We start from the raw sequence: 14,073 nt of genomic DNA on the forward strand, positions 1-14,073 counted from the left end.
TGGAGAAGACCTTAATAGGTCTTTTCTTTGCCATTTTAATCGCTATTATTGTCTCTAAACTTCGTTCCAAGCGATTTAAACTACCCCCAGGTCCAATTCCAGTCCCAGTTTTTGGAAATTGGCTTCAAGTTGGTGATGATTTGAACCATAGAAACCTTACTGACTATGCTAAAAAATTTGGTGATGTGTTCTTGCTTAGAATGGGGCAAAGGAACTTAGTTGTTGTGTCATCCCCTGAATTAGCTAAAGAAGTTTTACACACACAAGGGGTTGAATTTGGTTCAAGAACAAGAAATGTTGTTTTTGATATTTTTACAGGGAAGGGTCAAGATATGGTTTTTACAGTGTACGGTGAACACTGGAGGAAAATGAGGAGGATTATGACTGTACCCTTTTTTACTAATAAGGTGGTGCAGCAGTATAGAGGGGGGTGGGAGTCTGAGGCTGCTAGTGTGGTTGAGGATGTGAAGAAAAACCCTGAATCTGCTACAAATGGGATTGTTTTGAGGAAAAGATTGCAGCTTATGATGTATAATAACATGTTTAGGATTATGTTTGATAGAAGATTTGAGAGCGAAGATGATCCCCTTTTTGTTAAGCTTAGGGCTTTGAATGGTGAGAGGAGTAGATTGGCTCAGAGCTTTGAGTACAACTATGGTGATTTTATCCCTATTTTGAGGCCTTTCTTGAGAGGGTACTTGAAGATTTGTAAGGAAGTTAAGGAGAAGAGGTTGAAGCTATTCAAGGACTATTTTGTTGATGAAAGAAAGTAAGTTCAGTTCACTTTATCTCCTTTATGCTCAATTATTAATTTTCCTTAGTTTTATTCTCTTGATGTAAATGTGTAGGACATAGGATCAATCTAAAGAACCAATCTTTACTCAAGTCTCTTTTATAAATTAGGTGTATTGTTGGTAATGATCTTTGAATGTGAGAATCAGTGATCACATCACAAAGTGTTGTCTTATTGTCTAGGATTATAGGATCAATCTAAGGAACCAAACTTTACTCAATCCTGCATCAATGAGGGATGGTGTGACTGGACTTTTATGTGGTTTAGACAATTCTCAATGAGGGGTGATGAGATAACTTTTGGGTTTAGTTAGGTTCTATGTCTGTACTTTCTTATCATGGTATCCGAGCCAAGCTATTCTAATTCTTCGTTTACCCAATGTTGTATGTGTTGTCCATGCTCTAGATAGTAGGCCTGTGTGCAGGGGTGGTGTTGGAAGTCCCATTTGGTGTGGAATGGTGTGATTGAACTCTTCATATGGTCTTTGGGAAATTGAGCGCTTTTGAGGTTGAGTCAAGTTTGCGGTCTATTTTCGTACTCCCTCCGTTTCACAAAGAGTGACCTGGTTTGACTTGGCACGAAGTTTTAGAAAATAAAAAAGACTTTTGAATCTTGTGGTCCTAAATTAAAGTTATATCAAATGTACAAAATTGCCCTTCAATCTATGGCTTTAAACATACCATGTGGAAAGCTGAAATTAAAATGTTATAAAAAAAGGAAAGGAGGTCATTCTTTTTTAAACGGAAGGAGTACTAGATTTTGAATAAATTAATTAGACGTTAACTTGTATTATGGACCAAATTTGTTTGGTCAAAGCTGTAAATAAAAAGGATTGGAGGGAGAAATTCCTCTAGTTTAAATTTGAGTTGTTGTGGCGACTTAAATTTGCTTCAAAACATTTGATATTAGGGGTGTGTTAATTACGCGGTTTTCCTTTAAAGAGAGATAAAGGATAGTTTAGCCAAATATTGTCTGTAAGGTCTGGCTAGATGAAGTGCTTTGAGGTACAATTAGTTTTTAACATTTTTTTTTGCTTTGTGCAGGAAGCTTGCAAATACCAAGAGCATGGACAGCAATGCTCTAAAATGTGCCATTGATCACATTCTTGATGCTCAACAGAAGGGAGAGATCAACGAGGATAACGTTCTTTACATTGTTGAGAACATTAATGTTGCTGGTATGTTTCAAAATACTTTTTAATTCTCTCTGAACATACTTTGTTCTAGTTTGGTTTAATATGTGCATCTCCTTGTGAAAATGTTGAAAATAACTTTTAACGGTACTTGGTTTGGTATCCTCACGAGTTCCTTTTGGATAAGAATAACAGAATGGTGTGTTTGACTGGTAAACCAAGAATGACAAACATATTTTTTTTGTACGGTATTTGGATTTGCACCAAAGTTTAAGGAACTTATTTTATCAGTTGTTACATGATTTTTAATCATCCTAGTCAGAAACTAAGAAAAGTAATTTATAAGTGAATGCATTTGGGTGGGGAACAGCAACTAATTGCTAAAGAAAAGGAGGAATCCACCCGAGGGGCTCGCGTGTGGTTAGCTAGTTAGTGTGACAATCACTTTGCAGAGGGATGATCAGTAGCTGATCTTAGAGGATGATCAACTGCACTAGGACTGAGACATGGCTCAGATTCCTGTGAGGGGCAGCAGTGGGGAACTTTCCGGAATGGGTGAAAGCCTGACGGATCCCTGTTCCGATTTACTCTGTTTTTTAATCAATAGTAGTAGGTGAGAAGTTCCAAATAAGGGGATAGGTAACAGTTTGATATGGTTGGTGTACTTGCCAATTTTCTTGATGGGGGTTAGGTAGACAGGGTTGTTGGTGCACATTTTAAGGCATCTAACTTTCCATAAGTAATGACTTGAAACAACTCGTGTTAATTATGATCATGATAGTGGAGTAATGTACTAAAAGATCTTTAGTATCATTATTTTGTCTACAAAGAAAAGCACTGATGTAATTTTTGAAAATAAACTGTTATGGTAACATTCAAGTAGAACCGTAAATAAGTAACAAAGTGAACTGTATGATATACTATAAGGCCAAAGTCTCAAACAAAAATGGATTTAAGCGGTTTTCTGAGTTTTACTGAACTCACTGCTTTTGGTCTGTAGTGTGCATGCATATGAAAGAAGGATCTATTATATATATATGACAAAATCATACTCATTTTGAGCTCACTAATTGTAGATCTTGGAATTGCCTCTGGTCCTAAAGTAGTTTCGTCGCTTTGTCTTGTACTGAGCAATAAGTGAGCTTTATTTGAACCATTGAAGCATGTTTAGTTGTTTATATCGTTCATAAACTTCTTGGTTAGTTGATTATTCGGCTAATATGCTTAATTATTGTCATGAACAGCAATCGAAACAACATTATGGTCAATTGAGTGGGGTATCGCGGAACTAGTCAACCACCCTCACATCCAAAAGAAACTCCGTGACGAGATTGATACAGTTCTTGGACCAGGAGTGCAAGTAACTGAGCCAGACATGCCCAAGCTTCCGTACCTTCAGGCTGTGATCAAGGAGACTCTTAGACTCCGGATGGCAATTCCTCTCTTGGTCCCACACATGAACCTTCATGATGCAAAGCTTGCTGGATATGATATTCCAGCTGAGAGCAAAATCTTGGTCAATGCTTGGTGGCTAGCTAACAACCCCGCTCACTGGAAGAAACCAGAAGAGTTCAGACCCGAGAGGTTCTTCGAAGAGGAGAAGCACGTTGAGGCCAATGGCAATGACTTTAGATTTCTTCCTTTCGGTGTTGGTAGGAGGAGTTGCCCCGGAATTATCCTTGCTTTGCCAATTCTCGGCATCACTTTGGGACGTTTGGTGCAGAACTTTGAGATGTTGCCTCCTCCAGGGCAGTCGAAACTCGACACCTCGGAGAAAGGTGGACAGTTCAGTCTCCACATTTTGAAGCATTCTACCATTGTGATGAAACCAAGATCTTTCTGAAGTTTGTAACACTATCAGTAAAGGGCTTCTGAAGAAAACTGATAGAAGTATGATTGTTATTTTGATTGAAAAGTGAAAACCTTGCAAGTTTTATAGAAAACATTTTTCTTCTTGGACTAAAATTCATTATAAGATTTACATTTATCTGAAAATAATGATGTTCTCTTCATGTACAATAGCCATGGTACAAAATGAACTTTGATTTTCCCATAAGAACATTATTGAAGAATTAATTGCATTGTTTGGGCTAAAATTGTCATTCCATTCAACTTTTGGATTATACCTCCTTGGATGAGCAGGCATTGAGGAGGATCGATTTCGAATCATCCTTTTCAAACCAACTGAACCATTTTAATGAAAAAAATATGTTACTTGACGATAATGATGCTTAAAGTTTATTTAAGAAGGCATATGTCACATATTTTTCAATTATTAAAATTTTGTGTCAATCAAATATCACCGTATAAATTAAGACGGAAGGAATATTAGCTAAAGAATTGGTGAACGATGAACATGTTTGTGCCATTTGGTTAAGTTACATTATTATTCATCTAACCATGGATCTCTATATCATCTAGTAGACCTTAATCACCATTAATGCCTTGTCATTTACTTTCAATGAACAATTAATTTTTCATATGATTACTCTACTACTTTTTATTAATTCAGAAAGTCATATTTTTAAATAAATAAGTGACTTTCTAAAATATTTATAATAGTAATTAAATGATCACATGAGAACTCTAACTCAAATTTTTACATGGGTTCTTTGCATTATCATCTATTCATTACTTTTGATTATCATTTACATTGGGTTTCTCAGACCTTATAATAGTATATGCATATCATAGAGATTGAGCTCAACGAAAAAGGTGTATAAAGGAAATTTCTCACGACACCTCCTCAAATAAGTTAGGAATCGATTATATAAATTCTTATTTTTTTCATTTAACCTCCAATAATAATATCACTATAATTTTTGTATCATGAAAATTCATCATAAACTAGCATGATTTACATTGATTATCAACCTACTACAATACTCCTCCTTTATCCGAACTAAATCAATAATATAAATAACTCACGTCGATATTAATTAAGTAAAAACAAAAGATGTTGGAAAGAACAAGAATATAGGGATATGTAGGCTGAATGTTCGTTGAATGTTATACATCCGACAAATATTGCAGCATCGTAGAATGTTTGCATTCGGTGGATATATATCGAAGAGAGGCAAATTAATGTGTCCACTTTTGATAAATAAAAATTACTACCATGAATTAGTATTTTTACTAAAGATAACTAAAATATACAAAAAAATATTCACGAGAAAAATCAAATGAATTTAACATATACATAAAAAGAATCAAGAAAAATAAAGTTTCTTTGAAGCTGGCGGATTTGAATCTGCCTAGGAAAGATTTGAATTAAGTTTTGTTTGATACTATTTTTTAATCAATAATAGGTGGCATTATAAGAATTCGTTTGATTGTAAATAAATTATTATATCATGTATAAATAATAACTTACTCTAACACTATAATATAAATAATAAAATAAATAATGCAATAATTACTTGATACCTTCAATAAGATATCGAATAAAATAATTTTATATTTTATCTCAAAGTTATTACATCTTATAACCAGACAGGAAGTCGCATGTTAAGGAACCAGATGGAGTGGCAACAATAATTGATTTCGAGATTTACAAAAATGTGTCAGCCATGTAGTCCTGTCCCCACCACCCAACCCTCTTTGCCCCCTCGATTCACCTAAATCGTTTGTTTACATCTATTTTGATATGTTGTATTTGAATCGATTGAGGGTTATTTAAAAATAAATATTTTTTTTTATGGAATAAAAATAACATATATTCATATATTTTATCTTCTACAAAATTAACTTATGAAGCTATACAAAATATATTATTATAACTTGAAATTATTATACAAAACATAAACTTTAAAATTCAAATTCGCATCGTTCTATAAATTAATAGCATTTGAATTACAGTCGGTTTCCTCTATCTCCCTCTCATTTAGACTATTGTTCTTTTATATTTTGGAATTTCTCTTTTTCCCAAGGTGAGCCCCAGCTAGCTTGTTTACTCATAATAAATTGTAAACACTTATCAAGAAAATATAATTAAGATGTCATTATAATATATAGTGTAGACAAGCTAGCTGGTACATGCTTATAAATAGACTTGAAACGGACGAAAGCTTACAAAGTTATGAGCTATACATGGGAAATAGTACATGATTTTTTTATTTTTTATTTTTTTTGTCGATCTTCATAAAAGTTGATGATATATTTTGAAACAAAGTTTGACTAAAAATTAGCAAAAGTTATACTTGGAAATGATTCTAGCTAGGATAGATAATATGAGCTCATGAAAGAAGCAAAATTTTAAACGTTTAAATAAAATAAATAAAAAGAATACGCAAAAGAAAATACGATGCTCACATCAGGTGTGGGTAAGTTTCATCATGCTTACATGTTTAGAAGGTAAGAAAGACCTAATAAGTGCCCCCTTTTGGAAACAAAAATTTTTTAGCTACAAAGTTGCCTAAATTAACCTAGATGCACAAAGACAAATAAAGTAAAGTATATTCTTACCATAGATAAAAGTTATTTCCTTTGTCTCAATTTATATGACACATTTTTTATTTTTCACCAATTACAAAAAAAAAAAACACATTTTTTTATTCAATAAATATTTAATCACACTATAAAAGTGTACTCTTTTGTTTAAAAAAATTGATTTATCTTAACAATCATATGAAAAGATAGCAAAAGTGTTACCATATTTTTAAACTCTAAATTCATTAAATTACATCATATCATATAAATTGAACCGAATCGAACAAAGAAAGCATATAATCGACCAAGGGCAGAGACCCAAGTGGCAAAGAAAGTGAAAAAGCAATTTTATCATCCATATGATAGACCAATTGTAAAGTCCCAACTCCCAAGTGCCAAATTAAAAAATTATGTAGGAAAAAAAAGTTAACTTTATGACCCACTTTAAAGAATCAAAATATATAAAATTCCCCTATAACTCGTCGAAGAACAACTGGAGTATATATTATTCTCTCTTATATAGTAAAAAAAATAAAATATAGTACTACTTTGTTCGATTTATATGATTTATTTTTTTTTAATTTTTTTTTTTTAAATGACATTTTTATATTAACTAACCATTTTTTAAAAATATTCAATCAAACAAATATCTGTCGGTTATTTTAGATTACAAGTTTAAAAAATCTTTCTTTTTTAAAATTCCTATCAAATCAAAGTAACTCGTATAAAATGAGACGGAGGATTTAGTTAAGTAATATATATCTGTGTCTTCATCAAGAATCAACATCCACTTCACAATCCCTCAAAAAAATATTTTTTCTATGATGAATACTAGCTCCCATTTCCCAGGTGATCATAGATCATCTGATGGATTTGAATTCTGTCATCGCTTTGGTGGCGGTGGCGGTGGCGGTGGAGGAGGAGTTAACGATGTTCTCTGTTTTTCGAGCAGACGATCATCGGAGGAGGAGGTTGTTATTGGAAGTGGTAGTGATCGTACAGTAGTCCAAGGAGATTACTTCGATGGAGTTTTTAAGTATATACATCAGATGCTTATGGAAGATCAAGAAGATTTGGAAAATAGGCCATGTATGTTTCAAGATTGCATAGCTCTCCAAGCAGCTGAAAAATCGTTTTATGATGCGTTGAATCCACCTCCAGTTCATGGCGATTTCATTGATGATAGTGGTAATCAATTTCAAGACGATTACTGCGATGCTGTGAATCAATTTGTTGAGACAACTTTCAATTCTGATTTAGATGCTGACCAATGTTCCCTTTTTTATAATACTAATATCTGTCATGGTGTTGGTGATGGTATTAGTGTTGTCAATGGCGGTGCTGCATCGAATACAATCAATTATCATCAAGTCAATGATGTTAATCAAGGTGGGATATCAAGTTCAGATGGAAACAAAAAGCATACTCGAGATGAAAATAATGACAGTTCAAAAGGGCGAAAATCGAAGCAGTTAGCTAGTAATGGAACAGAGGAAACAGAGGATGGAAAAACAGAGGAGCACTATGATAAGGCGCTTCTTTGTCCAGGCTTGAATCCTTCCTTCTATGAAAATCGATCAAAATCAGCAACAGCATCAGATAATGCAGCATGGGATAAACAAAAGAGCTCTCATATAAAGCAGTCTAAACGTGGAAGGCCTCGTGGGAGCAAAAAAGGCGTTAAGCCGAATGAAGTAGTAGATCTTACTAGTCTCCTAACGCGTTGCGCGGAGGCTGCAGCAACCTACAACAGCAAAACATTCATAGAGGTTCTCAAGAAAATTAGGGAGCATTCTTCTCCTTTTGGTGACGCTACTTCAAGGCTGGCCTATTGCTTCGCCAATGCCCTCGAAGCTCGTTTTGCTGGCGGAGATGCAACATTGATCACAAGTAAGAAAATATCAGCTGCAGATTTCTTAAAAGCTTATCAGGTCTACATCACTGCTTGTCCATTCAAGAGGATGTCAAACATATTCGCAAACAAGTCTATCGCGAAGCTAACAAGTGAATCATCGAGGATACATATAATAGATTTTGGTATTCTATATGGATTTCAATGGCCTTGTATAATACACGGGATTTCCCTAAGGCCCGGGGGACCTCCAAAGCTTAAGATCACAGGAATCGATTTCCCTCAGCCAGGTTTTCGACCAGCTGAGAGAGTTGAGGAGACAGGACGACGTTTGAAGGACTATTGCAAGAGATTTGATGTTCCATTTGAGTATAAAGCAATAGCTAAGAAATGGGATGAGATTACACTGGAAGATTTGGACATTGACAGAGATGAAATAGTCGTGGTGAATTGTTTGTACAGGCTAAAGAATGTCCCTGATGAAACAGTAGTAACACACAACAACAAAAATCCAAGAGATGCCGTTCTCAACTTGATAAAGGAAATAAATCCTCATTACTTTGTCCATGGGATCGTTAACGCTATGTACAATGCATCTTTCTTTACTACAAGATTCCGAGAGGCTTTATTCCATTTCTCGTCCCAATTTGACATGTTTGAAGCCACGATGCCACGAGAAGATGAAGGAAGGATGACGTTTGAGCAGGAAGTATTCGGAAGAGATATAATGAACGTTATAGCTAGTGAAGGGGCGGAGAGAGTTGAGAGGCCGGAAAGTTACAAGAAATGGTCAGTGAGGAATCAGATAGCGGGGTTTAGACAACTTCCATTGGATCAAGACATCGTCAAGGAAGTAAAAACCAAGGTGAAAATGTTCTATCACACGGATTTTCTAGTGGATGAAGATAGCAATTGGATGTTGCAAGGCTGGAAAGGAAGAATCATGTATGCACTCTCAGTTTGGGAGCCTATTCATAAATAAAATCTTGCATTCATTTCTTGTAACAACATAAATCAATGGAAATTCAACAAATATATCGTCCTCTTTGACTTTCCAAATAGCAATAGTGTAACATAAACTGAAACTGACGAAATGCTAACTTGCTGTGACCACATGGCCTTAAAACTCTGACATAAGCTTCGTACGACGTAAAATATATTACAAATAAGCATAGTTGCCCCATATTCTAAAATTAAAACAGATCAAACAGCGGAGAAAGAGAGGAAAAAACTGACATTAAAACTTAAACAATATGACCAACATCAGATCTGTAGCAGAGTATACTAACATGTAAGTCACGTAACAATTGTGTCACAACATAAATTGAAACAGAGAAACAACGAATTTTAACAAATACATTTTTAACATATTGTAACAGCTGATCTGTCTTATTATTTTATTAGTTGTAAGTATATTTGTTTATGGACTTGGTTGACTTTCATTTAGACCTTCAAAACAATCCCAACTCCAAATGAAAGTCAACCAAGTCCATAAAGAAATCCTAACAAAACATTTTGCTGGGATTCATCCACACCTAACAAAGGTCTTGGGTTCGTTCCCTAGTAAAAATATCTTGATAAAGAGCGTTTTCCTTAGGTTTTACTACGGTTCAAATTCGGATTAATCGAGACCCCAAAACACAAGTGGAAAAACCTTAGAAAGAAAACAAAGCATACTTATCATGATCTATGTACTCATGAATAATAAGTGATTCACAAATGGGCTTGTTGTTACATTTAATTGCACGATTTGCTATTTAAATGGGCTAGTCTTTTATTTTTGTCCTTAGAAATCGAACTTTTATTTGGTGGGGTATAATTTCTTTAAGGCTGCGGGACGTAACTTGTGAGATACATGATGCAAAAATTTAAACTTATGTTCCGCAAAAAAGTTATTTGGCCTGAGGGACAGATATTAAAGACCGACACAGCTAGAGGAGAAAGTGCAAATGACAAAAGATGAAATAATTGTTCAGTGATATGGGCTCATCTTTTATCAGCCCATGAGCAAACCGAAGCCCACTATCCACGGCCCGTTATTATATCTTCTCTTACTTTCTGTGCCTTTTTATTTCTTTTTGGAAAAACAACACAAATGAGCCATAAAGCTCAAAATAATTATATGTTCACACCCCAATTCAAAATAATTCAAGAAATACTTATTCTCACAAAAAAATATTACTTCCTCCGTTTAAAAAAGAATGATCTCCTTTCCTTTTTAGTCAGTTTAAAAAAGAATGACCTTTTTCTTGTTTTGGTAACATTTTAATTTCAGTTTTCTATGTGGCATGTTTAGGGTCACAAGATTAAAGGGCAATTTTGTACATTTGACATAACTTTAATTTAGGACCACAAAATTTTAAAATCTTCTTTATTTTCTTAAACTTCGTGTCAAGTCAAACTAGATCATTCTTTTTGAAACGGAGGGAGTACATCCTATACCCCCTCTCTTATTCACTAAGGCTGACAATTTTTGCTTAATTGATATTAAATGAGTATCAGATATTATATTGGTATTATTAAGGCTGATAATTTCGCTTACCTGATACTAAATCTCTCTCTCTCTCTCTCTCTCTCTCTCTCTCTATATATATATATATATATATATATATATATATATACTAATTTAGCATCGCGAAATTAATTTTGGGATATATAATGTAATTATTCAGTGAGGTATGAATATAAAGGGTATATGTTTGTAATTATTTTATTTTTATGGGTATTTGCTTAGTTTCCCTTTTCCTTTACGTTGCTTCAAAATTTGATTTATTTGTCATTTCTGAATATTGTTCAATATAGTATAATAAAAAATACAAATTATTTCATATTTTGTTTTTCCTAAATAAATGTCATGGTGTCGTTAACACATTGCGATCAACGAAATATATTTTACTTATTTTCCTAAAAATATATATGAGAATGTCCGGCAGCTTTTGTTTCATTTTTATTTTCATTTTCATTGTGAACTTTTAGTTTTGCAATTTTCCTGAAGTTTTTGTTATTTCATCTTATTGACATTTGACACAAGGATTCTAGCTCAGGCAGAAAAAGATATTTGACATCTATTAAATATCTTATCTGACCAATATACTTTACGAAAGTTTTGGATAATTAAACAATTTTTTATTGTTGGGAAAATCTATTCACTCTAATTTCCTAATTAATTAATTGGAAAATTATACTATTTTTTTCTTTTCTTTTATTAGAAATTTTAATCATATAATTATTGTATAATGCATTTTTTTTAAAAATGGAAATAACGAAAGTCTCAAAGACGACTATCATATACTAGACGTGTTGGAAACTTTCAGATGATTATAATTTTATTTTTGTTATTACTATTTACCGTGTGTCTGGTATTTATTGAGGTTCAACTAAATTTGAATTTACGCATTGCATGGCTTATTTCTAGAAGCGACACTTCGAACAAAAAAAATTCATTTTCAAATGCTTAACCTTAAAATCTCTAGTTAATATACCTCTAGTTATAAGATGGAGAAATCTCAACCATCTAATCATAATCCACGTCGAAAAAGTCTTGTTTTATGTGTGCACAAAACAACATGTTCAAGTTTCCCTAACCTAGCCCTGTTGGATAATATTTCACAATGGGATAAATAAGATCATTGCAATAAAAATATCTTTTAGCGACAATAAATATTCACATTAACAAAGAGTGTTAAAGCCTTTACCAAAATTAGTTAATTGTTATTGGATTCAATATCGCTAAAGACTTTATGGACATATATAAAGAGTGCTAATTGTTGCTAAAAATACATATTTAATGGCAACTAAATTATTGTCATTAATTAATTACCGTTAAATATTTTTTTTTTACTCAATTGATAGATAGTGAATAAGTAAATTATAAAGTAGGTCTAGTCTGAAAAATTTTATTATGGTAGAGGCCCAACCAACAAAAGTTGGAAGAGGCTCCACCCATTTTTTGACATGTGGATCATGGAGCCAAACTTTTCTTTTTATACACATCTTTACTAAAGAAATTGTGAATAAGTAGAAAAATAATTACTAATTGCCTTGTAACTCTTCTTAATACACTCTATTTTAATTATCTAAAATAAATAATAATTCCGGAAAAATATTTTTAATAATATGAGACGGAGGGACCACAAGTTTGTATAGAACCTTTTCTCAATTAATAAATGCTAACATAATGTACATTCTCACTAGTCACTACGATAAATAATTTAACTAATGAAATAATTTATATTTTGTGTAAATGAAACGCAACATGATAAAATTAAACCAACAATCATTTAATGAGATTTTCGAGTTTTCAAAACAAACGATATCACTTTCTTTTTTTCCGCTCTTTTTTCATAGTCCTCCATTTCTTCACCCCATTGCTTTAGTAGCATTAAAGGGTTTATTTAATAGGTTATTANAAAAAAAAAATCGAGACCAAACCAACCCAACATTATATATATAATTTTAAAATTTTATTTTATACATAAAAATATTTACTTTGATATAATTTTTAAATATTTCTTATACATTTTCATGGTTTTTATCTTTTAATATATTATTTCAAGTTTGAAACTTAGAATTATGAATGAGCCAATAAAGATTATAGTCCACAAATGTGGGTAATTATAATAAAGCTTAAATTAAAATCAAATTAATATTAATGCAAAAAGAAAATCAATTCAACACTAAGAATGACAATCATATTGAATATTTGTTCTTTAGTTTTACATTGGTTTAGACAATTAAAATACATAATCTAATTTTAATTTCCTTTAATATTTAGTCATGTAACTAATACTTATTAAACTTAATTTTAGCATGATTTAGTACTTTTAAATTATGATCATTCTCATTATGACTTGTTAATTTGCAATATTTATTTTACGCAATTTTATTATTATTATTTTTGTTGGATATTTCAGTGTCACTAATTATATCATATTGTCATATATTTTTAAGAAACATCTTAGATAGTTATATTTTGGTAGGACTAAAGAAATATTTATATGTTTGTATAAATACTTTACCGGAAAAATCCGAAACAATCCGAAAAACCCGAAAAAAACTAGAGGTTGAAAAACCTGAGTTTTATTGGTTTGGTTTGGTTTATAAATTTATAAATCCGACACAAATGATTTGGTTTGATATTTGAAAAATCCGAACCAATCCAACCATGTACACCCCTATTTTTCACTTTCAATATAATATTTTAATTTATTTAATTGAAGTTCACACGGACCCCACAATTATCTTGCAATTCCCACTCAAACTTTACATTCTCTCTCCTTACGGTTTCATTTTTCAATCTTAACTAATGGTTTAGGCCCCATGATCCACATGTCAAAAAATGGATGAAGCCTCTTCAAACTTTTGTTGGTTGGGCCTCTACCATAATAAAAAATTTCGGTCTAGAATTAGGAATTAGTTATCATGCCATGCACATGAATGACTTTTGGCAGGCTATTAAATTGTCTTTTTCCCTAGACTTATTATTTTGCCAAATCTATTACCAATACACCATACACATGCAAGCAAAACAAAAATAATAACAAGAATAATAATATTTCATGCATAGGAAATTCATCAAACCTCATACTTGGATTTTACTAAAAAAACAAACACATTCAATTTCGTAAATATGGAGAGCACTACTAGTCTTATTGTTCTATTGGCAATAAAACAGAAAATAATGGGACCAAATATTTATTTTCTTTCCATAATTTACCAGGCTCTTAAGAAAAAAATTGAAACGAGGATAAGCACCATTTAAGGTATACCGACATATTACACGTGGCCAGCTACCTACATTGTAAAAATAAATATTTAATTTTACTCATTCAATTTAACAAATCAAAAGAATTAGAAACGCTCGTTGGA

General features: G+C 32.4%; 2 protein-coding genes across 8 annotated transcripts in view; both read left to right on the plus strand.

Annotated features, from left to right (window-relative positions):
* The window catches only part of LOC125875133 (trans-cinnamate 4-monooxygenase C4H2), a 10,693-nt gene extending 6,709 nt beyond the window's left edge, over positions 1-3,984 (plus strand). The window contains exons 2-4 of one of the 7 annotated variants that reach the window (XM_049556226.1): positions 731-769; positions 1,837-1,970; positions 3,170-3,984. In XM_049556226.1, coding sequence (XP_049412183.1) covers positions 731-769; positions 1,837-1,970; positions 3,170-3,768 — 772 coding nt within the window. In that variant the 3' untranslated portion in view covers positions 3,769-3,984. The remainder of the gene's footprint in view (positions 1-730; positions 770-1,836; positions 1,971-3,169) is intronic. The other 6 variants (XM_049556222.1, XM_049556219.1, XM_049556220.1 and 3 more) reach the window with 6 other exon arrangements.
* Positions 3,985-7,138: 3,154 nt separating this feature from the next.
* Positions 7,139-9,232, plus strand: LOC125873158 (scarecrow-like protein 14). Its single transcript, XM_049554039.1, has one exon. The coding sequence runs from the start codon at positions 7,175-7,177 to the stop codon at positions 9,185-9,187; it is 2,013 nt and encodes a 670-aa protein (XP_049409996.1). The 5' UTR covers positions 7,139-7,174; the 3' UTR covers positions 9,188-9,232.
* Positions 9,233-14,073: the final 4,841 nt, after the last annotated feature.

This window comes from Solanum stenotomum, chromosome 8 (assembly GCF_019186545.1).
Source record: "Solanum stenotomum isolate F172 chromosome 8, ASM1918654v1, whole genome shotgun sequence".
Taxonomy (NCBI): domain Eukaryota; kingdom Viridiplantae; phylum Streptophyta; class Magnoliopsida; order Solanales; family Solanaceae; genus Solanum; species Solanum stenotomum.

What these genes read in the sequence shown, in the direction of transcription:
- LOC125873158 (XM_049554039.1), top strand. Translation starts at nt 7,175, where the DNA reads ATGATGAATACTAGCTCCCATTTCCCAGGTGATCATAGATCATCTGAT.